At 39.6% G+C, this 26636-nt stretch overlaps 1 protein-coding gene across 1 annotated transcript in view; it reads right to left on the bottom strand.

The window, feature by feature from the left end:
• Positions 1–511: 511 nt before the first annotated feature.
• Positions 512–26636, bottom strand: part of C25H12orf75 (chromosome 25 C12orf75 homolog) — a 33376-nt gene continuing 7251 nt past the window's right edge. The window contains exons 2-6 of the mRNA XM_058568515.1: positions 22158–22182; positions 5451–5486; positions 4566–4645; positions 3729–3763; positions 512–1406 (exon numbers count right to left, since the gene is read on the bottom strand). Coding sequence (XP_058424498.1) covers positions 3759–3763; positions 4566–4645; positions 5451–5486; positions 22158–22182 — 146 coding nt within the window. The 3' untranslated portion in view covers positions 512–1406; positions 3729–3758. The remainder of the gene's footprint in view (positions 1407–3728; positions 3764–4565; positions 4646–5450; positions 5487–22157; positions 22183–26636) is intronic.

Genomic DNA, 26636 nt, shown 5'->3' on the forward strand with positions numbered 1-26636 from the left:
GCTGTAGTTTAGTTTATAGCATTGTACTAATGTTTCATTTCTTAGTTTTGACAAATGTACTATGTTTATGTAAGATGTTAACAATTAGTGGAAGCTGGGTGAATGGTGTATAGGAACTCTTTACTATCTTTACACTCTTCTATAAATCTAAAATTACTTCAAAATTAAAAGTTTTCAAAAAGTGAATCTATCCGTTATCCCTAATGGGATAGATAAACTGCTGATGTCTCACCTAAATGCCATCATGGACTGTGGATATGGGACAGGAGTATGTGTATCATGATCATTTCTTCGTGATTCCTACCGTCAATACTTTTTTATCAATTTGATGTCCCTATGGTTGTTATATGGACCAAATATATAAGATCATGCTTTTCTTCTTATGAAAAATTTTGGTTTTTCACGGTAATCTATTTATACATTATCTTCACATATTGATAAACTGTGTCTATATATCACAATGCCACGTGTGACTTCTTTGAAAGTGTTCTTTTGAAAAATAATTAAGAAATCCAGATAAAGAGGGATAAAAATGTTTTAATTGTTGAAATACATTGATAAATTGAATAACTTACATTGCAGTACTAAGTGGATACACATGGTCATTATCAAATTAAGAACTTTCCAAATATCCCACTAACCATCAGTCACAAGTCCTTGAAAATAACATAGAATTAACATGATGAGATGCCGTGATCACACAAAGGTAGAATGGGAGACTCACTGGCTAGGAAGTATTTGTAGTTACATAAGCCTTTGACCAAAGAAAATACGAAGGTAATCAAAATGTGCATATGGCATGCAAATTTCAGCAGTTTATTTTTAAATATTGCAATGTAATACATCGTTCCTAATAAAGTCTCTGACATTTAAACAAAGCTGAAAACTAAATAGTAAAAAAGGGAAAGAGATAACAGTACGAATCAATTTAACAATATTACAGCTAAAAACTAATGTGAAGTAGAAATAGTGAAAGATAACAGACAAATATATTACTTTGGGTAACTCATTTATAGTGCCTTACTATTTTGTTATAAATAGAATAAGGATTTTGTTATATAAAAACTATCAAAAAAGTATCCGTGAAAAGACATGATCTTCATGAACTGTGTTGAATGGCCAGGGTGAATACGCTGCTGAAGGCCAGCAGGGCAAGAGCTGCCTCCACGACAGTCTGTAAGCTTGTCTTTTGCAGGTGGACCACAGAAACTTCCATATACAAGTGTATTGTTTAACCAATTCCTTTCTAGTACCACAACACTCAACATGTACCCATGGCTTTAACTATAGACTTAAGAATTGGGGAGGTCGGGGGGGAGGTGACTGTTTAGAATTTCCTTGGAAATGGTCTGTGAACATTACAATGTCCCATGGAGTGAAATTCCTTCCAAATCTTGATGAGCAAGCTATGAAGACAACAAACAGAAAAAGAGGAAAGAGTTAGCAAGCTTGAAAAAGTACAACTTAAATAAAAATATATCAGTTTTAAGCCTACAAATAATCTACTAATTTTCTTTTAAGTAAAACACATTCAACATTCACTCAATATTTATTTAAGATTTTACATGGTAGGTCAAAAAAATGTGACTCCAATTTTTTCCATAAAATGTCTTCCTCTCCAAAGGATAGTCTTCTCATCAGGGTTTCTGCCCAATAATTTAAGCTCAGAAAGCCATGAGTCCAGACATATCACAGATAAGTACCACAACGGACACTTAGCAACTAAAGAAAATGGACAGCCTTTCAACTTAGAAAACTTTTCAGGTAATTCAAAGGAGGCAAAAGAAACACCAGATTCAAGTTGATTGTTTAGAAATAGAGTTAAAGAATGGGGAAAATTGAGAAGAGAGAGGGATGGCAATAAAATAACATCTATTTATAGCTATGAGCAGTAAGGAAATATTCTAGCTGGCTGTCTAAAGTTATGTGGGCTAGTAACTCAGAAATAACGCACAATTGTTATCGGGGAATTTTAGATCCCCATACAAAGTTGAACAACCATCTTGTCTAACTCTCCCATGTGAAAATTGAAATTGAGAGAAGGTAAGGATTCATCTAAGGTCCTGTGTTAATAACAGAGCTTCCCCAGCCTCCTCATATCTATCTATACAGCACCTCTTTCCACTCTATTCCTTACGCTGTTTGAAATTCCCCGTTTTCAGGAGGGTAAACAGTGATGCATGCTTCCTTTCAACTAGATTATCTTTTCTATTTGATGCAAAGAACAAAAGAACTTCTGCATAAAGGGAAAATTGGCAAGGAACTTAGAAATCTATAATTATGGAGGGTTAGAACTCTATTAAAAATACTAGAAATAGAAAATCTCCAGCACATTCCTAAAGGGAGACTCAACACCCCAATGTGCTCATAGGTACTATGGAATAAAGCTCTATGATGCTGTTGCCTTGATGAGAAAGTCTTGAAGAAGTGGCTACCCAAGATGTTACAGTTCTTGTCAGGAACTGTACTGCTTACAGTTTCTGTGTCCCCTTCCCCCAGTGGGAAAGCTTAGCTGTCTCTACCTGCGAGCTTATTCTGCAACCCACATGATCCCAAACACCAATTCAAATATGGCCCTGGGCAAGAAGTTGGTTCAATATCAAATCAGCCTTGCTTTGGTCTGCCAATGGCTGGATTCTGGTTACAAAAAAGAATAAGAGTATGATAATAGTGATGACGATGATGTTGATGATGATGATGACAATAATGATAGCAGAAGGTACCATTTATTTCATATTTAATTCTACAACAACCCTTCAAGCTAAGCATTGGTTCCATTTTACAGATTACAAAATGGAGGCTATAAAAGGGAAGTAACTTGCCCAGCTAGTAAATGAAAGAACCTGAATTCAAATCCAAGGCTGTCTGACTTGCAAAAGAGAATGGGCTATCTCAGGAGCTAGAGAATTTCTGATCACTGGACGTTCAAAAGAGGCTGGATGTCATTCAGCAAGACTGAAAGACAGCAGGGATCCAGGCGTCACATGCACTGTTGGACCAGGTGAACTGAGACTCTTTGCCTCTATGGAAATGCTGCTCGGCATCTTTTGGAGACTGGTACGCAGAGGGTAATTAATAAACAAAAGCTATTTTTCTCCTGTCCTTACTCTTGTTCATCTTATTATGATTCTAACTCCAAGCTCTTCAGCAGGATCCCAGGTCCACAGGGCTTCATCTTCTAGACAATGGTTTCTTCTCTCCACATTGAACATGTTTTATAATACCCAACCTGTAAACTTGGCCTATGATTTTTACTGTTCCTTACTCTATAACTGCCTCTCTGTACACTGATGATGGCCCATCTCTCTTGGAGTTTTGGTACTGGTACATCTCCTCTCTGTATGTTACCTAACCCTTGGCTATTGCCAAATACTTAATATTAACCCCAATCTATGGTCTCTCCCTATCTATTATTTCTAAGTCCTAGCCCCTCAATTTCGGCAATGAAGAGTGAAACCTCGGTGTTTTAGGGGGACATTTAGCTTGTTCTTATTAAATGAATTGTTGCATTTGAGACAAAATGAAATGGAAAAAAAAGTAACTGCAAAGAAAACTGATCAAATCCTTAAAGACTTCTTTACAATAAAACATGCTCCATTCCATAGATAAAATCACAAGACCCTCCTCCTAATCTTGAAGTTCAAGATCTCTTAGAAATCCATAGCAATGATAGCTACATTCATCATCAAGGTTAAATATATACAATTATTTAGAAAAATATACAGTACCTCTTGATTATTGAGTCAGGATATTTTCTTCTAATCTTAAAGAAAAAATTAAGAAAAGTTAAATGTTCAGATTATAAAGAATATCTTCTAGTTTCCTATAAAACTACAAATGGTAGTGACATATATGTATTTGCTAGTCTAAATCATCAAGTCGAGAAATAGTAATGAGGAACAAATAACTATAGTAGGTTAAAAAATAATGTAAGACAGCCTTGTGTGCAAATTAAACATACTAATAGTCCTTTAAAACTGTACATGAAACACCTGTACAGTGGTTAGTAAATCAGCATTCTTCATCACAAGCCTCGCTGAAAAATTCACTCAAGCAAGAAGTGATCTATGAGGTTGCAATCCTGCCTATTATTAAAAGGATTTCATAGCCCCACAATAACTATTAAAATTCAGAAAAAGGAGCCTCACTTCATTTAATTATAGAATAGACAGTTATTTTTCCTCTAATCACCAAACTGTTTATCAGTTAGTCTTTATAATATACCACAGGAATTTACCTTTATGTTCTACAAAAACTCCATAAATTTACTGAAACATTAGCTTTCATTCTCACATTGATCATCACTGAAATTAATAAGAAATTTAAAATATCCATGGGGCATAACCACAAAGAGAAGCTAAATTTTGCTCTGGAATTACTCTCATCATGTGGGTGGCAAGGGAAACAAATGATGACAATCAACGGGCACGTGGTTCTTATACATGTTCACTGCAACTCAGTAATTTGTATGTTGAGTCATGCAAATTGAAATATAAATTTCATATTTTTTCACAAAACCTAAAATAAAGATTTAGGGAAAATAAATATCATGTGATTTTACTTACTTTTTTGAACAGCCTTTGTTTGACTGGATACCATATTGACAGCTTCAGATGGTAGACCAACATACACTCCTCCATAGTTTCTTAATGAAAAGAAGCACATATAGAAAAATCAGACCAATTTCAATGGTACTAAATATGTGCAGAAAGTGATAGAAGCATGGAGTACTTCAAACAGAGTTATTAAAATAACTCATGATTTTTAAAAGTAGAATTCAGAATATTATTGCCCTTGGAAATATAATTGTGAAGCTATACCTATTTAAAAAAAAGGAAGCTGCATTGAGTTTGCAGAATTTTTAGATATTTTACTTACAACGAGAAAGAATAAAAGAAGTTGGGGGTGTCATAATTTAGTAATAAATAACAGTAGAATGACATGTTACAGTTAATCAGTCAACATTTATCAAGAATTCAGAGTGGTCAATATGGTATTTGGTTCTATGACACGCAAAAACATTTTCCCATAGGTAGATATAAAAATAAAATGAGGAGAGAGAGAGTTCAGGAGTAATGAGAGCAGAGTGAAGTTACCCGGAGGAGTGGGAGGACCACGGAGGCTGAGAGAATGAAGAGAGTCATCCAATTAGGAGAACAGCACACCCAAAGACCACAGGATGGGAACTAGTACAGGCCACGTGCACAGGACAAAAACCAAGCTTGCTTGAAAGAAGCAAAAATTATGAACCCTGGGCAAGTTCTTTTTCAGATCACATGTCCCTACCTGTATTCTCTGTGCCAAAAGCTTTCCTGTTGGAATCTGTATTATTGGTAATGTGCTATGGTGTTCAATTAAATCCATGAGTCACATTAATCCATGTTAAAATTAAATCTATGAGGTACGGCCAAAACTATTCAAATGAAAGCCAGCTTCAGTACCAAACATACCTCCTCTTGTCATCTTCTGTTATGGATTCTTCTGCTCTAAAAAGTCAAAAACATTTGCTATGAGCTATTTGGTCACATAGTCAGAAGCTTCATTTTTGGTTATGAGAAAAAGGAGACTGCTGAGTTAAAGTCAATTTTGTTTATTTCAAGTTCTCCCGTTGAGTATTTCTGTCTCTACCTCAATCATTCATACACTAAAAAATTGGTCATTTCTACTTACCAAAACGTGCACATCCAGCAAATGCCAAAAAAGTTCAACTGCCAAACAAAACGAAAAACTGAGGGCAGCTGAGTTTAGAAAGAGCACAGAAATCAGGCATCAAGAAGCCTAGACTGTTGTCGGCTGTGCCACCCGCTCTCTGTGTGACAGGCAGGCTGTGGGCAATCTGCCTGCCTGTACCTCATCTGTAAAATAAAGGTCACCCAGCTGATACCCAGGTCCCTTCCAGTCCTAACACACTACGATTTTGTGTCTCTCATGCCAGTTCAGTGGCACAACTCTAGGTGTGAAAGATTTCTTGAGTGCAAAAACAGTTAATGTCAATTTGATTTCCTTTCATCTAAAAGACCAGCCATCTGTATACATGATCTATTGCAAAGAGAAGGAGGAAATGTTTAAAAAGGAAGTTTTTAGAGGGAATCAATACTTTAAAATGCACAGCCACTTTCCTTGAATAACAGGAATCCATATTCTACCAGAATTCCTTGGTATATTTCTAAAAGGATCAGGAAGCTTTCTTTGAAGCATTAGTTAGCATACATTAAGTGACTATTCTGAAAGAAAAAAAAAAAAAAACAACAAGATTCAAATGTATCTGGCTGAACTCAACATGTGATTCTAAGGGGCTTCAGTCAAGAAGAAGGCAAACCGAAATCATCTAAACAGCTTCAATGAATCTTCTAATAATAGGGATTGTCGAATCATGGTTTCATCCATTTAAAAGTTGTGAAGATTTCAAATGTATACGTACATGAGATTCTGCTTCATTGCAACAGCCAGTAAGTCCCAAGTCTATAAAGAAGGGAAGGGGAGATGTGGCAATCATCTGTTGAACACTGGCCATGGTCACAGCAAACACTCCGCTAGAGTGCAAAATCTGCCTTGAGATCTCATTTATCCAAATTGAGCACATAACCTAAATTTGCCAGATAATTATCAACTTCATCTCTTGCTAAAGTTGGATCGTTTTTTAATTCAAAGGTGTCAAAGTCATACTGTATTAGAAATGGTGTTATACTTATTGAAGTGGTATAACAAAGTGTTGCTTACTACACGTAATTAAAATGGATTTATAACCTGTTAGTAAAGGTAATAGGAAAACGATGGTGACAAACTCGTTCAAGATTATTAGAACTGTTTACTTTGGTCCTGAATGGCTAACATTATCATGAAATTGTTCTTGAAGCTATATAGAAATGATCGATTTGGGCATATACAGGTCTCATTTTCTGCCACAGCTATTCTTTTCATATCCAATTGCATGTTTCTTTTAATTCTTTCCCCTTTTGCCTGCTTATGGATATATTCAAGGTTTTAAAATATATTTTAACTTCCCCAAATGTAAGAAAATAGTAAATTATTTTTAATCTATTATCTCTAATAAATTATTCAATATCCTAAAACTCAATCTGTGTTCTCCATTATAAAACTAATCAACAATCTTACACATCTAACTGGCAGGAAATGATAACATAGCTACAATATTTATTGGATAATAAGTTAAGCTTCTAATATAATACAAAACATTAAAAGTACCATTTATAAAGACTTATAAGATGTCCATTCTTTTAAACCTTCAAATAAGTTATAATGCCTGCCCTCGTATATGTGCTCCCATGGAAGAGACTACTGCCTCATCCATTCCTCAATTATTCTACAATATGAAGACTTGGAAACTAACGACTATATGGGTAACAATGTCATCACCATGAGTCCCTCCTGTATCAGATACAGCGTGGGGCACTTCACAGGCGTCAGTGCTGTTCCTCACAAAAGCTCTGAGAGTTTAGACCTGAGGAAATAGGTTCAGAGCGACATGTCATTAATAGACATGCAAGACCAACATGCAAGACCAACATGTAAACCCCATCCATCTGACACCATAGCCCTGCTCCACATTCTAATTCACCACTCCGCCTCTCAAGTAGGAAGACGTAAAAGTCAAAAACTCTTCCAGTGACAACCAACATGGTGCCTCCCCTAAAGTCAGAGCTGCCTCCACACCACTCTTGCAAAAGCTTTGAGCATCACCCTTCTCACAACCTGCTTGTGTAACTGTACCAGGCCATCTGCTAGTGCTATTATATTATTTCCTTTAATCTTCATCACAATCCTGCAAGACAGGTAGTAGCCACATTTTAAAGATGAAAAACTGAGGCTCTGAAAGGTTGAGTAGCATGACCAAGGTTACACAACCAGGTAATAGAGCCAGAATTCAAATCCAAGTTCGTGTGATTCCAACTCCTGCTTTGTAAACTGTGAGCCCACGCTGATTTGTATCAGAGAAACGCCCCCATCTCCCAAGCTGGATCTCTCCAATTTTTATCATCCCACTTAAGGAAAGAGGGAACCAAGATGGCAGAAGAGTCTTGGTCAACATTTCATTAGCATTAGAAGAAACCTCTAATGGCTACAATCAACCTTTGTCAAACTTGTCAAATTGCTCCGTAACCCATTTTTATCTAAGTACAAAATTGTCTTGATCAGCAGAAATGGTGGTTGGTCTAAACCAAATCTCCTTGTGGACAGATAAGTCCAATCAATTGTGTTTAGCTGCCTGGGGACCAAATGCTGCCCCTGTTTGTGTCCAAGAGGACAGCATCCTACCAGCCAGGGTGACGTGATCCTGCCTCAGTGATCCTACCAGCTGGGGTGACGTGATACTACACAGGCTGTAGCGCTGGGAAGAAGAAATGGCTCATCAGGCAGCAATAAAGATTTCTGGTAAAAGGAAGGCCCAGACAGAGGATATGAACAGATATTTTTCCAAGGAAGATATACAGATGGCCAATAGGCACATGAAAAGATGTTCAACATCACTAATCATCAGGGAAATGCAAATCAAAACTACACTAAGGTATCACCTTACACCCGTTAGAATGGTTATAATCACCAAGACAAAAAGCAACAAATGTTGGAGAGGCTGTGGAGAAAAGGGAACCCTCATTCACTGCTGGTGGGAATTCAAACTGGTGCAGGCTCTATGGAAAACAGTATGGAGATTCCTCAAAAAATTAAAAATAGAAATACCTTATGATCCAGCCATCCCACTTCTGGGTATTTATCCAAAGAACTTGAAATCAACACTCCAAAGAGCTTTATGCACCCCTATGTTCATTGCAGCATTATTCACTATAGCCAAGACGTGGAAGCAACCCAAGTGTCCATCAACAGATGAATGGATAAAGAAGATGTAGTATATACATACAATGGAATACTACTCAGCCATAGAAAAAAAGACAAAAAAGTCCCATTTGCGACAACATGGATGGATCTGGAGGGTATTATGTTAAGTGAAATAAGCCAGACAGAGAAAGACCAACGCTGTATGACCTCTCTCACATGTGGAATATAAACTAACACACGGACAGAGAGAACAGTTTGGTGGTTACCAGGGGGAAGGAAGTTGGAGGTGGGCACAAGGGGTGAAGGGGCGCATTTACATGGTGACTGACAAGTAATAATGTACAACTTGAATGTCACAATGTTAAAAACTATTATGACATCAATAAAAACAATTTTTTAAAAAGGAAGGCCCAGAGATGTTAAGCCAAAGGCCCCAAAAAGCCAGTGAAATTGCTTCACAGTTATGCCATGTGGCAGTAACCTCATGATTAGCTCCAGGTGGGCATCTAAAAAATATACCTTCTAGTGTGGGGGACTAACTTCCCTGAAAGGTCATTTCTTGTTGATAAGAGAAATGGACATTATCCTGGGATGTTAAATTTATCTGACCGCTAAGCAACTTCACAAGAAACTTAAGTTTTCAAGATTCTAATCCTTGGGGAGATTCTCAAGTTTTGAATAATGCCCTGGCTGTCCCAACATCTGGGCTGCCCCATCTGTACACCATTTTAAGGAGTCATTGTGTTTTTCCCCCCCTCACAAAACATATTTTGAAAGATTTTGTTATCAATCTGTCTTAAAAATTCATTTGTTGATATTTTCTTGACATACAAGTGCCAAAGAGAGCTTCTGATGAGCGTGGGATAACCAAGGTTCCCACAGGGAGCTTATATAATTCAAATCAAAGGCAAATAAATGTTAGATTTTGGTAAACCTGTGCAGCCTCATCATAGGCACATGCAGATTTCCATTTAGTTTCTGAAATAATGAAAATAGTCTGTGGCCCTTCTTCTACCCCGCCGACCCAGAACGTCAGGCTGGGAACTGTGCTTAGGCTAGAACACTCCCCACCATGGAGGAACTTCACTTTTTCACTGGGGACTTGATTTTTTTTTTTTTCTGGCCACTACAGCTTAAGTGGGAGGGTAGTAGCTATTGTGTAGCCTGCAGCTGTAATTGCTGATAAATTGCAAAATTTGTTCCCAAAGCCAGTGAGAGAGGTGGGGACGGAGAGCAGAACACAAGGCCACACCTTCCTCCAGCTTGGTGAGAACAGCAGCAACTGTCGAAGAGTCTAGAAGACCCTCCCAAATAGGCATCATGACCCTGTTTTCTGCCAGTCCTAAAGCAGATCAGTAAGGGAAGAGAATGAGATGACCTCACTCTTGAATCTTCCCTTAGGGAGGAGAGACTGAAGAGTGAATAGTCCACGCTGGAAAAGATATAGTGAAAATGAGGCCAATCACAGCCGACGCACTGGAAAAGAGGCCGACCACTCTGCTGCACCTGATAACACTGCTCAGGAGTTAACTGATCCAAACACATCTACAAACTCAGCCCACCCAGAACCTGCCCCCTTAGGAAAGGAGCAAGTTGACGTACATCCACCAGGATAAATCTCCTATCGCAGTAATCCACTTCTAAACAACATTTCCAGAACAGAGTTCAGGAGTCAATGCCCAGACGGCTACAAGCAGAGGCACTGAAAAAAGGAAAACATGAGAGAATACACCTGGGGACAACAAGAACACCCCTTAATCTACCATAAATGGGGAAGAAACCTTGGGAATAAGGCTTCTACCAAGAGAACCAAAACACAGAGTTACAGGAGGGGAGGGACCAGGTGCAATAAACCAAATCACCTGAAAACGAAAAGTGAAAGGTAACCTTTACCAGTTGCCCTCCCCGTCTCTGCCCTGGCCCCGATTTCACCATCATGGAGCCAGAGGCCGGGTCAATGAGGGAGAAGGAACACTAGCCCAAATTACCAAGGAGTCGAGAGTGATCTGGAAGCAACTCTGTGGCGTATCAAGACCAAGCCTGCTCTTGCTAGGGAACCTGTGCTGGACATTAAGTTATTGTCTCTCAGCCCCCAATCTCGCGCCCTCCCCATACTCCCTGCTGCTGCGGCTGGGACTTGGTTAGGTTCTTTGCTACCTGGCTCCCTGTTAGATTCTGCCAAAGAGGATGCTAGAGAGACACAAAGTGCAAAAGGAGGGAAAGAGGGCTGCTCTTTCGAGCTCTGCTTGCTGTTCCTAGCAGCATCACCGCAGCTGGTTCCAGTTTCTAGAACAGGCCCTGTTACACGCCGTCTCTGGTCACTACAGCTCAAGTGGGCGGGCAGTGGCTATTGTGTGACCTGCAGCTGTGACTACTGCTAGATTACAAAATCCAGACGTGACAGCACCAGCCTGGCAGTGCCCTCTCCTTAGCAGTCTGGGTCCCAGCTCCATGGGGTCCCTCCTCTAATGGCCTGAGATACCAGCAGCAGCCAGGCCACACTCTCTTCTCAGAAGTCTGGGTCCCAGCCCCACAAGGCCCCTCCACCTCCAACTCCTAGATTTTGATAACCCAACCTCTTTCCTCTGTCACTCCAGCCCAAGGAGCAGTAGCCACTTCCTGCTAGTACCATCTCTGCTACCTCAGTTTTCCTTTCTTACATTCTTAATCTGCCAAGACCTGCTGAACCAATTTCTAGTAGTAAATTCTCTCTGTTAAAATGGTTAATGTGGTTTCCTTTACCCTGACTGCACACTAACTGATACGTTGTTGGCAGCAAGAATGGGGTTTATCTCCCACACCCTGGACTGAATGTGTCTTACTAAAGCATTTAGAGAACTTATTACTTCCTGTTCGTCAGATCCAATCACTATAATGTCATCAATGTACTGGACCAGTATGATGTGCTGTAAGGTAAGATCTAGGCATTGCAGAACAGAGGAGGAGAGAAAGCAGGGGGATGGATAACACACGGAGGCAAGACTGCGATGGTAACTGTTAGCCAGGCCAGGGAAAAACAAACTGATTCTGGTAATCCTTGCAAACTGGTGCAGAGATTAAGTATTTGCCAGACCAAAGGTTGCATAACAGGAACTAGAGGCTATAGTGATTATTTTCAGTAAAGATACCACACTCGGGACAGCAGCTAAAATTGGAATTACCACTTCATTGAGTTTACAATAATCCAAAGTCACTCTAAAATAAATCTGCCTTCTGCATGGGCCAAATAGGCATGGAGACATGAGAGGCATCTCCACACCTTCATTTTTTCAAGTCTTTGGTAGGGACACTAACGTCTGCAACTCCCCCAGGGAGGCAGTATTCTTTTTTGTTTGTTATCCTGGTAGGGAAGGGAAATCCACGGGCTTCCACTGGGCCCTTCCGCCCATGATAGCCCTTATTTTATAGGTCAGAGAGCCAATGAGAGGATTCTGCCAGTTGCCAAATAAGTCTACTCCGATTACGAATTCAAGAACTAAGGAAATAAACAGAGTACGGGTCTGCAGACTACTGGACACAGTATAATTTGAACATTAGCCAAAATTCCATTTTCTACCTGACTGTCATAAACCCACACATGGACTGGTGGACCAACGTGGCATTTTGGCTCCTCAGGTATTAACATCAATTCAAAGTCAGTGTCTAGAAATCTGTGAAAGGTCCAGGTACTTCCTTTGGCTCTCAACACAGCTGCTGTAGTAAATGGACATATGTCCCTTCGGTGAAGACGTGGAGGAACATCTATAGTACATACGTGTGGCAGTGTTGAAAGTTCCCTCAAGGGAGCATGGCCTCACTCACTCTGAGTCTGATTTGGGTGTGGAAACTGGGTAATGAGGCTATGCCTTTCCATTGTGGTGACTCAAGTCAGGTTTCTGGCTCACAGACGAGGAGTCTTCCTTTTATAGAAATATATAGAGGGAGAAAATGAACCATTAGAAGGCCATCCTTCTAATTTATCCCTAGGGAGACGGCAATCAACTAGCTATCATGCAAGTTCCTTCCAGGATAAAACATTTTGCCTCTTCATCCCTGCTGTCCATTATGGTAAGGGTACCCACCTTGCCTCGGGTGGTCAAGTTCTACCACCACTCAGCCTCTGCTCCTCTGGGATCCCGTCATGTCCAGTGAAATAAGGAGCCCATCTCAGGGACAGCATCTCCCACTGTCACAGCCATCTTACAGAGGACAACCACCTTAGATTCTCCCTTCACATTGTGTTTCTCAAATTTCTCAATGCCTTAGTGAAGGGGGTATCCTCTATGATGGGAAGCAGGTCATACTTGAGAAAATCACAAAACATTCCCATCTCCTTAAGCCTTTAGATTCCTTCCTCTCCATTACACCAGGGAAGTCCTGGCACGCTCCTTCCCTGCTTAGTGTGTAAGCTCATTGAGTCTAAGTTTCATCAACCAAGTTAAATAAACTGGTAGAGTCTCAGCCATGCACCTAAATTATTAAATCCAGAATCTCTGTTAAATACAACAATATCAATAAGTTCAGTCTAACTCAGTATATATACTCTCTCCTCCTTGGTCTCACAGCCTTAAAATCCATTCCTACACACATTCCCTAGGTTTCTGGTAGTATAAACTACAAAATCCTGCAATTACTTTGCAGTATAAGCTCTTTCCTCCCAGGTCAGACTTTGCACTTGCCCCTGGGGAGCCCTCTGAGATCTGACTCTATTTGTCTAGAGGTAACAAGGGGTGGTTGGAATAGGTCTTGAGGAGGACAAGTGTCCCCTAACAAGGCAACCACCCTAGGTGAGGGGACTCCATTCCATGTGTCCCCCACCAACTGGCCTACCCCTTTCTCAAAGGCACTGCCGGGAAAACAGAAAGTTCCTGGCTGACAAAGATGGTGAAATAAAGTCAACTCTTCATCATTAGTTTCACCTCAATTCTAATTTAGGCCAGTCTAGTGGTCTTGGGAGAGGAAATGGGACATAGAAGAGGCTACAAGAGCTGTCTCTAATCTAACCAGGGACAAAACAACCACAAAATACTCTCTGCAATGTGGAACCAAACGTAAAACAGCTAACAGAGTTTTAATGCCCTAATATCATGACCAAACGCAGTAAGACAAGAAGGTCACGGCCCACCTTGATTTGTGGCTTCCCCAACCAAGTAAAGAGTAAAGAGAGGGAAGGAGAAGTGTAAAGATGCAGGTAGGCTGGCTTTTTTTATTCAGTGGTGTATGCAACCTCCTATTTGAATAATTCTAAGAGTGTGGAAAGGCCAAGATTTAAATATAGTTTACTTTTACCTGTTGGCTCAAGTTAGGAACTCAAGTTCTCTATTACCAGTCATGTGTGCCTCAGTGTCAATGAAGGGAGAGGCACATGAGAGAGAGAAAAGGGGAAGACCCAAACGAAGAAGCTAGAACTAAGAGCTGTGGTCCAGGTACGAACATCATCCATTTTACAGCTGTGCCCAGGACCGATCTTAGAAGGAAGACTTACTTCTATAGTCCAAAGAATAACGGAGTAAAGTAGAACTAAAGGACTTACACTAATTTTAACAAGTAGTTACCCAATTTTCTAGTTATAGGTGAGCCACTACTCTACAGAGTACACTTGTGTACTAAACTTGTTTTTTCCAGAGGGAACATGACTGAAAGCCTATTGGTACATTGCTTTCTCCGGTATCAAGACAGAGTTTTATTTCTGATCATATACATCATTTGAAAATTTGTGGAAAGCGACATAATAGTTGAAAAAAATGTAACAGTGAAATATTTTTTAATCATAAGCTGACATTTCAATTTATGAAGAAAACCTTTTAAACCACAAGAACATTTCCTAAGAACCGTGAAACATGTATTAACAATTTTGGACCAGTTTTAAAAGATACATTGGGCATTAAATTAAAATTGGGTCTCTTTTTGTTAGCAAAGATTTAGCTTCTTTTATCAAAGAACAGGTGTTTGTAGAGAAAGAATGTGTTGAGGTTGAAGCCACCCACGGAGTGTCATGAGAATCGCCTAGGATCACACGCTCACAGACTCAGCTCATGGCATCAATAAAAATGTTTGCAGAGACAAGTCTTATTGGGGGTGGACCATCAGTCATAGTTACCCTACTTTGGAGATTGTTGAAAAGATAAATCTTCAGTTGATAGTTTAAAAATGACACATCCTTGCAGAACAGTATACTGTTTAGTGATATCTATCTTACCAAAGTCAGCCCAACACTTGGCCCTCCTACAGGCATATCAGAAAAAGAAAAACAAAAAAAGCCACCAACAGCAACCACCGCAACCAAGCTGATAGTTGGATAACTTCAGGTTTCAAAACTGTTTCTTATAGCTCAGAGTTTCCACCAAATACTTCTAGCCTACTTTATGTGAAACCTGCACGCTCCTCTTCTGACTCTTCTCAGATTGCGCATCTATGTTGACCCAGATTCTCTAGGTAACCACACACCCGTCTGCTTCATACTAGCTTTGTGGACCTTTCCTGAATGAACCAGAGAGACTGATTTTCTCTCTAACCATAAATAAGCTCTGACTTCCGTTAAGTCAACGTTCTAGAAGGTGGGGCTGCCTCAAAATCAGCGACATGTCTGTGGTTGCTCTTTGGGGCAGGCTGGCTTCCTCTGCCTCTCCTTTTGTCATGAATATATTTTGTGCATGCCTATTTAAAACCAAATATCCACACAGAACACCTAAGTTTTTCAACTAGTTTACACTACTATGATTTTCATCTTATTAATAACTATGACTTCAATTAAGAGAAACCTTACTCTGAGTTACTATACCAAATATAAATCACTACTTTTTTTCTTCCTCGGTAACATATGGTAGTCAGAATATTTTCATCACTATATTTGCTCAGTTCCTGGGTTATATAAAATAGCGATCCCAAGTGACCTAAAATAAGGTTTCCAAGGTAAAAATAATGGAACCATAGCATGGATACATAATGTGCACTCTTAAGAACAAATACGGATCATAAATATTAGCAGCCAGTCGCTCCAATGAGCATCTCCTAACTCATCCTGGCTACAGCTTGTCCTAAAATTTAGAAAGTTCTCACTTTTCTAGCCTTCCAGAACTAAATAGTTATGTGACAAAGAAATGATTTATTTTTTACTTATTCATCAAGAAAAATGTCCTAAATATAGAGCTATTCTTATTAGCAATGATCTAAGCAGGAGAAAAACAGCCTGCAGTCTTTTCTTTTTCCATATTTGTAGTGCCACTAAGAGGCCAAACTTATTTTGATTTGTAAACAGTACAAATTTAATATAGAAACCTCTGGAGACCACGTGTGTAGCTCTAATTATCTATCTTTAGTTACCATTCATGATAATCTTCCGGAATAGGTTTACTGACAATGTTGACTTCCATTGACACTACAGTTCTCCAGATAAAGTGCAATCATTTAATTTTCTTTATAATATGTTTTTATGATGGCTCCTGCTTTTTTAGGGTAGTTCCCATCAATTCTACCAAACACTTAGTTACATATAATTTCGGAGAGAATTAATGTTTTATCATTGACTGTTTTGGCCTATGTGTAATCTCATTCATTTTTTCACAATTTCAAAACTTATTTGGACAGTCATCTTTAAATCTCTCTCCTTGGATAAGCCCCTTGGCCAACACTAGTCCCTTTCTTTCTTACAGAATGTATGACTGGAGAACAAGAGTAACATTCCCTCTTTGCATTGGGGTAATGGATCAGGAGGTAAACTGCAACTTCCCTACCCCACCACAGCTCTCCTTCTAAGCAGCACACAGTGTCAGGGATGAGTTCAGCACTGGCTATGTCATTTGCTATAAGTAAGGCAGGAATGTCATCTCCACCTTCTTACTGTAGGAAGCCTTGCTTTTCCCTGATGGTATCACTTCCCCAAACCTCGAAAATATGCACCTTATTTTCCCATATCCCAGTGTCTCCAAACAGGAGATGGAGCCAGCACCCTTCCAAACCACCCCCCGCCCCCACAGCTCTTTCAGAGGGGTCGATTTCACCTCCACTCAAAAACTCTCCTTCTTGGCATCTCAACCTTGCTATAACAGCCCCCCATGCACTCAAGATTCTGGCCCAGACTCAAAGCTTGTCTTCCTACCCATCATTATCTTGGACAATTTTAAAATCCTTGAAAATCAACCCAACCGACCTCTTGCTTCACATCTTGCTGACCTCCTCTAGCCCAACAATTTTTATTGCTTCTCTAACAATGTCTCCCATGGCTGCTCTGTGGAGCTTAGTTCCTGTAACTACTTCACCTCTGACATTTTAGAGTAGAAAAATCTCACTCCCTAGAGGAAAAAACAATCTTCCTTCTGATCTTGCCCCCAATCCCAAGAAGCCTCAAGTCCCTCCACCGTCCCTACTCTCCCCATTCATGAGCCCCTTAGGGCTTCCCTTCCCCCTCTCTCGAGCACGTGCCTTGCAGTCAAGCATTTCAGCAACACTTGCTGGTCACCAACCATCCCTCTCCATCTCCGGATGAACCCACTCATCTGCTTTCTCTCTTCCTGCTCCTATTCCCCTGGGTCTGACCTAAGGAAAATCTAATTGTGTACTGATGGGCAACCAACAGGATTGTGTGATTTCTAACCACGGCCAGGCCCTCAATGCGCTGGGTCTTCTGCCATCAGGTATTCATGAGCGAGGCTCTGCCAAATCTTTTCAACAACACTTAAGCCACCTATTAATTCTAGCTACCATTTACAGGGGGGCAGCAGGGCATAATGCCAAGTATTATCCTAGGATACTGAATATACTGTACCAATAACCCTCATAATCCTGAGCAGTGACTTAATCTCTCTGTGCCTCATCTCCTCATTTGTAAAATAAAACAGCATTACTGTCTCCATCAGATTGTCATGGATACGGAATGGGATAATGTACTTAAAGTACCGGAAATCACTAAATGGCATACAGTCCTCAATAAAGATGAGCTACTAATTGAGAACAATGATGATAATGATGAAGATGGTTACCTGCACAGTTTCGATTATCCCAATTTTACAGTTAAGAAAACTGAGAACACAAAATCACACAGTTACTAAATGGTAGCGGGAAGTTTAAATGCAGGTCTCTCTGCGTCCAAAATGCATGTTTTTTCAACGCTACTTCCACTCCGTCCTCCTCACTCCTGCCTGCTACTTCGCAGAGGAGAAATGAGTCCATCAGATACACTCGGGTTTGTAACTAGGAGTAGGGAGGGCTCAGCTGACACAGGTGCAGTAGACACAGGAAATTTATAAAGGATTCCAAGGCAACTCAAGATTAGAAATTCACAATTTCATTTTTTATACAAGTCAGAGCTTCATAAAACACGTTTTATGTCAACTCATTACAAGATATTTTTCTCTATAGTTGCTACCTTCCATAACATCAAAATTGCTTTGTCAAGAAAGAAATCTTAATGAAACGTCACTTTACAAGTTTTAGGTGAAAGAAATATTTGATTTATCTTGTTTAAATCCAGTGGCTATGACCTTTTATTTTCAACAGCAAACATTAAATTTGAGTCAACTTGTTTAATACTGTTTCTTATTTGAAACATATTTATAATATCCTTATAAATATTGCCTGAAATTTAAATCAAGAGATTTTTTTTTAAATAACATGAAAATTGACCTACATGAAGAACACGTTTTTTTTCTGCCTGCCCAGTTATAACTACTCCCCATTTTAGTAACAGCATCCCAATTTTTCTTTGCTGTGAGAACCACCACTCTCCCACTCTTGGGCCCTACGGCTAGGTGGGGCTAATGACAGATTGGCTCCAGCGGGGGGCATATGACCTGGGCCTGGCCAATGAGAAGCCCACGTTCCCCTGACCCACTGACTGATTTCAGAGAGAGCCACATGATCCCATTTCCTGGCCACGGAGGGCCTGGCCCTAGGGCTTTTGATCAAACTACAGGGAAAGAGAAGCTCTTTTTCCACAGGAATTATTAAGCTAAGATATAAGATATGTAACTGGCCATCTCTGTCACCACTTACAGAAAGCTGCCTAAGAATGAAGCCCAAAACAGGAAAGTAGAGATTTGAGAGCTTCTTCCTGTCATCGCGTCACCTGGATCCAGCTGTGACTAGGGCCAAACCCCTGGAGCTTTTCCGTTACACGAGCCAATGAATTCCTTTTTGTTTGCTTGTTTAGGTCAGTTTAAGCTGGGCTTCTGCCATTTCCAACCAAAAATATCCCAACGCAACCTCTTTGTGCCAAATAGCTAAGATAATTCGCTGAAATAACACAAGAGCATGGTTGATTTTTGCAGGTTTGTGGAAGCAGCCAAATGTCATCACGCTGAATTCACTTCTCTTTTGTTATGCATGTCGCTGCACTGCGATTGAACTTTGAAAAGACAGAGAGAGAGAAAAAGAAAGGCTCACTCCCTCATATGCTTGTGAGTCTATCTTATGGTGATTAAATTTCTATATATCTTCACCTGTGCTGTTCTCCTTATCTCAAGTTTCTAAGGTTAACCTTCTAAATTTTTAATCCCTCTCGCCTGTTTTAGGCTCTATTTCCATCAATTATTCTCTCCCTCACCATAGATAACCCTCTCCAAATCACTTCAAATTTTTTTTACTCTCCCAGATCCTACAATTTATCCTAAAGGTACACCTACATCACCCCCACACAAAAAATAAATAGAAAAAGAAACAGACTTCAATATACAAAATCATCCATACACACAATCAGGCAGAAATAATCACAAAAACATGGAAGAAAATAGTGCAAAATGTTAATGACAGTTGTCTCTGGCGGTAGGATAACAGCTGATTTTTTCTCTTTTTTAAAAAATTGCTTTTCTGTACTTTCCTAATTTCCTTAACTCCTTATATAACAGAAATATATATTTTTAAATATGCTTCCTCTTTAAGCTACCAACATCTTTCCATCTCTTATCATACATTGTAAAACGCAAGGCCACGCATCACTTCCTCGCCCCTCGCTCACTTCCACTTTGACTCAATCATTACACGACTCAACTGAAGCCACAGTCCCCCAGGTGACGGGTGCAGCCATCACGCCACATCCACTGGCTTCTCTTCTCCCTTTGGCTCATTTGACCTCTGTGGATTATCAGCCATCCCTGCCCTTGACTCAAGTTTGAAACCGCAGTGTTATCCTCAGACTTCCTTTCCTTTCCTTCTCCATTCAGTCATTCAACAAAGCTTATCAATTACATTTCCAAACCTACCTTGAACACATCACCTCTTCTCCTTTCCCACTGCTACTGTCTGCGGTCTGGCCTTCCTGTGGCCTCACTGTCTTGACGCCTCTGTGCCTCCATCCTTCCCCTAGCTCATGTACCGCACTCCTGTGGGAGTCATTGCCCTAAAGCTCAAACATAATCATTTAATTCCCCTACCTTTAAATGTCTAACGGCTCTTGAACACATACAAATCCAGTACAGTTACTGGCCTGGCACAGTTCTTCACAAGCCGGCTGCAGCCTACCAGCCTCATCTTTCACCTCTGCCGAGCCTGCACCACAGGCTCCAGGGCAAACTGGCTGGCTCTCCCCAGAAGAGCTAAGACTCCCTTGCCCCTGTGTGCCTCTTTTCAGGCTGTTTCCTCTGCCCTGGGTTGCCATTCCTCCCGTTCCTGCACAAACTCTTGCGCACCCTTCAAACTCCAGACTGGCACTAAATTCTGACTATTTTAATAACTAGCACTGATCACACTGTATTTTGATCCCCAATAGACAATCACCTACTTAAGTGCAGAAATATCATTTTATTTGTTATTATATCCTGGCTTCTTGCCTACAGAAAACAGGTAGATAAGTAGGAGAGATATAGTAAAAATTGCAGACCTTCCCTAGAGAACTGATTTTTTTATTATATATTAAGGGAGTAATTATGGTATTTCTCACTTCTAAAAATAACTGCAATTCCCCAAAACGACTTTTATGTGGTCTGTATGATATGGTGGTTGCCCTATATGAAGTTTTGTCCTCTTAGCAACCAGTATGTGATTTTGGCCACTTCTTTCGGTTTTAAATGAGTCTCTTTAGGAAAAAAAATTTTAATCTTCATAATAAAAAGTTTAAATTGTCTTAATTTCTTAGCTCCTCATTCACTCATGGCATCACCAAATGTTATAGTCAAGATTTTTAAATCTCTACCTTGTACTTAAAAAAAAAAAAAAAAAAAAGAAGGTGTTTGAATATACTTTTTGTGCAAGGAAAAGTAATATTATAATATTCTTAAATTTTTCCAATTAAATTTACTATGTTTATTTTTTAAAGGATCATTTATTTGATAAAATTACATTTTTTTAGTTATAGGGCATATTTAATTCCCCCTCAAACGACAACCCCATTCTAATTATCTGTGAACTCCTCTTTGGAATATAAAAAGTCTGACTTTTATTTTTGATGTCTGACTCTGATATCTTTCAAGTTCCACCACTCCCGCTTTTGCCCCACATCTGTGCAAGCTGATAAGGCCCAGGAACTCCTTCCTTTGTGCTGGTGCAGAAGATCAAACTATGCAGACCTCTGCCCCTGCACAGGAGCCCTCACCGCAGCCCCACTCCCAAACTACAATAAAACCAGAGCCACTCAGCCCTTCCTTCACTCAAGCTGAATGGACCAGCTTGGAGAGCCCACCCTGCTCTCCCAGAAAGCCTCATTATGTGAGTAATAAATCTTTTCACACCCTCTGGGGGTGTGCCTGGCATCATCATCTTGATATTTAAACCGATTTAGGGTGGGTGGGGCGAGGGTTGATCCCACCCTCCACAGGGTAACCACAAACAGTCTTAAAAAGTGAATTACTGCAGTGTGCTTACTATCCCTAGACTGGAGGTAGGAAGATGCAGAGAAGGGCATGCGGAAATACTGAAAGGGTTCCTGAGCTCCAGAAACCTCTCACAGAGAGATGCCCCTTATTAAATGTCCTATGGTCTAAAGATCAACTCAATACTGACTACATTGAATGGTAATATACATTTACTCAAGTATCTAGTTAACCGTGAAACAATTCACTGTGCATTTGGTAAATTCTTGGCTCCAGCCTCTCCCCACTGGCTAACTCTAAGACACTGACTACTCATAGGAGTTATATGCTTAATTCTCCCATAAGCATTTGCCTTTAACTAGCAGAAATCTTTACACAAGTTGGGACGGAAACACGAACATTTCCCTTTCTTAAACTTCTGAGTTACAGGGGAACTGAAAGGCTAACATGCAAAGTCACAAACAATAACATTCTTCAAATAGCACTTTAGTTATAAACCAAATGGTAATCTTGATTTGTGCAGAGCACAGAAAGTACTTCCATGTCTTTTCAGCCACACCTACATATATCTAAAGCTCATAATCATGAAAAACAGTGTCTTCCTCAGACAGAGCTTAGAAAATCATAATATTAAGTACTTACGCATCTTTAGCTGCTCCCGTAGGGCCTACAGGACAAAACAAAAAGAGATAGGTTTGCATTAGTGTGATGTATTGCTACAAAAATCTTAAACCCAATACCCAACTGAAATAATATTCTAGGAGAGACAAGTTGAGAATATGGTTTTTTAAAAGATCATTTCTAAAAAAGAAAAAGGAGAGCCAGAAAATCATAAAATTCAAACCTTAAGTTTAGAATTTATTCAGCCCATTTTTAACAATTTCTATAAATTATAAGGTGCTGGTTCTGAAAGCGGTTCCTTTAACCTCTTAAAGCCTCACTTTCCTCTTGTGTCAAATGAGGACAATAAGAGTACCTTTCTCAAAGGTTATTGTAAAGATTTTTTAAAAGTTGACATAAACACTTAGCACAAAGTCTGGTATATAAAAATAGCCAAGTTGTTATTATTAGCAGTCACATTTACCTTAATATCTCAACTTCCATGTCTGTGAAATGGAAATTAAAATAACTTCTGCAGGAGTCACAGAGATGTGAAAATAAAGAAAGATGTGCTACAAAGTCAGCAAATAAGTCAGCAGGAAAAGTTATTGCCAAAGTTGCAAGAATTCTACCCCAGGGATGTTAATTTAGGATCTGTAATACCGCAAATTCAAAGCAGAGCATAAAGATAATCAAGACTGTGTCTCAACAAAATTCCTTAAGGCTTTGACCAAACCCAAACTTTGTAACAAACTTAGCTTCTTTCTTCAGGGAAGAGCAACATTTGTGTGCCACAACTACCACTTAAATTATATAAATAAAAACTGCTTTGGAATATGGATCATAAAAGCAAAAAAATCCTAAAATTAAAAAAAAAAAAATCTTATATGAAAAACTGCCAATAGTGCAGTGTTTTGATAGGAAAAAATAAACAAAGGATTAGTGCCACCAAAAACCCATGAAAACAAACATTTTATTTCAGAGTCTAAATAAGCATGAGAATTTGGAAGAAAGTCTGGAAAGAAAATAATACCCTGATTCTCTTATTTTCATTTTCATGGAAAAAGATAGGGAATGTTTTGGGTTTTGTTGTGATTAGGGGAGAGGGGAGCGAGGGTGTGAGAAACGTTGATTCTGGAAGTCTTACAAGGAGAGGAAAGAGGAGATCATAATGCAGACCATAAGTCCTCAGCATTTAGAGATGAAGACCCATCTAGAATAATCCACAGGGAGAGGAGAGTGAACAGAAGCCATCTCTACTCCCTCTCAGGGATGGCAGCATGGTGGCAGGGAAAGAACACCATGGAATTGGAAGGCAGAAGACCCAAGCAAAGTCCTGGCTCCCATATTTGTCTAACAGTCACTAAATTGCTTTGCTTCAGTTTCTAATACGTGAAGACATGCTGGGCCCTTACAGGCAGCTAAGAGGACAAAGCACAATAATGTGAGTGAAATTAGTTTCTGAATGCCAACATGTTGTCTAATCAGTACTTATTTTAATGAGCCGCCAGGAACCCTCCATCCCCTTCACCTCAGTTACTCCAGACTCCACACACCCTCAGGGCTTCTTCCCTGCTGGGTTCACCATCCAACATCCCAGCAGGACCAAGACAGAGGCCTGGTGTCACCTTCCAAAAGGAAGTCAGTAGACCATTCTTCTGTTCTCAGATGCCCTTCATTCTAACGGGCACCATCGATTTAATAATTGCAATGGCGGGTGGGCAAAGAAGTCAGAAACACTACATCAAATATATACATATGACTGCAATATGCGTCCCCTTTGTTCAAAAGGGAAGAAAACATACATCTTAGAAACAAAGTAACGTGGTATTAATGATAAGCCTATAACCAGGGCAGGTGGAACCCTACTCCCCAAGACACAACTTCTCGGAGTAAAAACAATTGTAATTGTCAGAAACTCTCCACAAAACTATCAGAATATCCGGGTATATAAAATGTGAAATAGCTCTTTCTTCTGCAAAAGTATAAAATCATAAAATTATTGGAAATAGAAGAAAAATTATCCTCGCTGCAACATTACCTATATATTGATTATAATTAATCAGATGGAGATCTCTAAATAATTTATGCAAAAAATACTTGGACTCAGACTATTCAGATAGCGGCAAAATCCCATTTGCTTTACATTCTATTTATGGTTCATGTGATTTATCACTTATTAAACAAATATTTATAGTGGTGCATCTATTTCTTTCTAGATCCCCAGGATAGAGCATTCATCTCTGTTATAGCCCCACTTAATTTCATACCAAAATATCTCCTTACTGTTTAAACACAGCCTTGGTGCATTAATATAATGACCTCAGGAGAAAACGAGATACAGGGAAGGTAACAATGTTTCTTGTGGAATAAAAGCACCACAAAATATATAGATCATTAGAATTTTTGCAGGTCAAAAGATTTAATGACTATTTTCTAAAACTGTATAAATGATCATCATAATTTTAAATATCTTCCTAAAAAATAGAAGGGGAAAGTTTGCTCTCAGAAAGTATTACATGCAGTTCCAATGACAAAAAGTAATTGTAAACGGGTAGGGTATGCAAGGAAGAACATTTCCTTCTGAAAGTAACTGTTTCTTTAACACTTAAACATTGTTGGTTATTCACAAGATCACTTCATTTCTGCAGGATTGTGTATACCTTTTACTTAACACAGTTTCAAAGATTTTAATATTTTATTTATGAGTCTCAAAAGTCTCAATTACTTAAAAATGCACAGCAAATATAATTTATTCAAACATTCAAAAAACTTAATCTGATACTGTGGTCCCACAGAAAGACATTTGGTCTTTGCCTTCTGTTCCTGGCACAGAGCTTCTAAAACCCGTGGAATTTCCTGAATCATAAGGGTGATAGAAGCCTCTTTCCTTCAAATGAGGTGATTCTTGGCGGGACCCTAGATAGCTTCAGGATCGGGGCTGGTCGCCAGAGATGCCAAGCCTTGACTAGAAGACTGGAACTTTCAGCACCACTCCCTGAACCTCCAGGGAGGAGGGAGGGGCTGGAGATTGAGTTAATTATCAATGGCCAATGATTTAATCGATCATGCCTACCTAATGAAACCGCCATAAAAAAAAACCCTAAACAATGGGGTTCAGAGAGTTTCTTAGCTGGCAAACACATCCATGTGCCAGGAGGGTGGCATACAACTCCATGGGGACAGAGACTCCTGTGCTGAGGACCCTTCCAGACATGGCCGCCCTATATGCCTCTCCATCAGGCTGTTCATTTGTGTCTTTTATAATAAACTGGCAAATTTAAATCAGTAAAGGACCTTTCTGAGTTCTGTGAGCCATTCTAGCAATTATCGAATCTGAAGAGGGCGGCTGTTGGAACCCCAACTTTGTAGCCAAGTTGGATAGAAGTGCAAGTAACCTGGGGACACAAAACTTGTGACTAGTGTCAGAAGTGAGGGCATCCTGAGGGACTGAGCCCTTAAACCTGTGGTGACCGACACTAACTCAGGGTGGTTAGTGTGAGAATTCAATTGAATTGTAAGACACCCAGTTGGTGTCCGAGAATTGGAAAACTGGATGGTATCAGGAGGAAAAAAAACCTCTCACATATTTTTCCGGCTTTATAACATGTTTTATAAAAATTTATCCTAATAAGTACCTGAGGCTCTGAACGACCTTGAAGTGCTTTACGAATCACACCAAGATTGAACTGTGCTGTATTTACTTCAACAGATAATTATTTACACTCCAGGTATAGAGTTTTTAAATTGTATTTTCTAATTTTGTCCCATTTCCGAAAAACTGCAGAAAAACCTTCTGCGTTAGTTTGCTATGGCTGCTGTAACAAACCATCACAAACTGGGTAGTTTAAAACAACAGAAATATATGCTCTCAGAGGAGGAAAAACATCAAGGTGTCGGTAGACCCACGCTCCCTACAGAGGCTCTAGGGAAGAATCTGTTCCACGTCTCTCTTAGCATCTGGTGACAGCGAGCATTCCTTGGCATTCTTTGGGCACACAGCGCATTCTCTGCTCTATCCTCACATCAACTTCTCCTCTCTGGATCTCTGTCCTCTCTTCTGTCTCTTATAAGGACACATCACTGGATTTGGGGCCTATCCAGATAATCTAGGATGATCTATCTCCTCATCTCAAAATCCTTAACTCAATTACATCTGCAAACACCCTTTGTCCAAATAAGAAAACATTCACACGTTCCAGAGTTAGGACACGGACATATCTTTTTAGAGGCTACCATTCAACACACTACACCTTCTTATCCCTACTCACCTCCACCCCTCCAAAAACAGAAATTCTCTTTTGAAAAGAAATACATAGCAAAATTAATATTTGGGGAGGAACTAAATTTAACATATCATACATTCCACAAACACAGACAAAATTTTATTCCTAGTGAATGATAAAGCAAGCCAGCTACAAGACACAACATCAGTTCAGTTATCTTAAGTAGATATATGTAACATCTTGGTTCCTATAGACAGATGTACCTTTGCAATCTAATCAGGCTTATGAATTAAGA

This window comes from Diceros bicornis, chromosome 25 (genome assembly GCF_020826845.1).
Source record: "Diceros bicornis minor isolate mBicDic1 chromosome 25, mDicBic1.mat.cur, whole genome shotgun sequence".
Classification (NCBI taxonomy): Eukaryota; Metazoa; Chordata; class Mammalia; order Perissodactyla; family Rhinocerotidae; genus Diceros; species Diceros bicornis.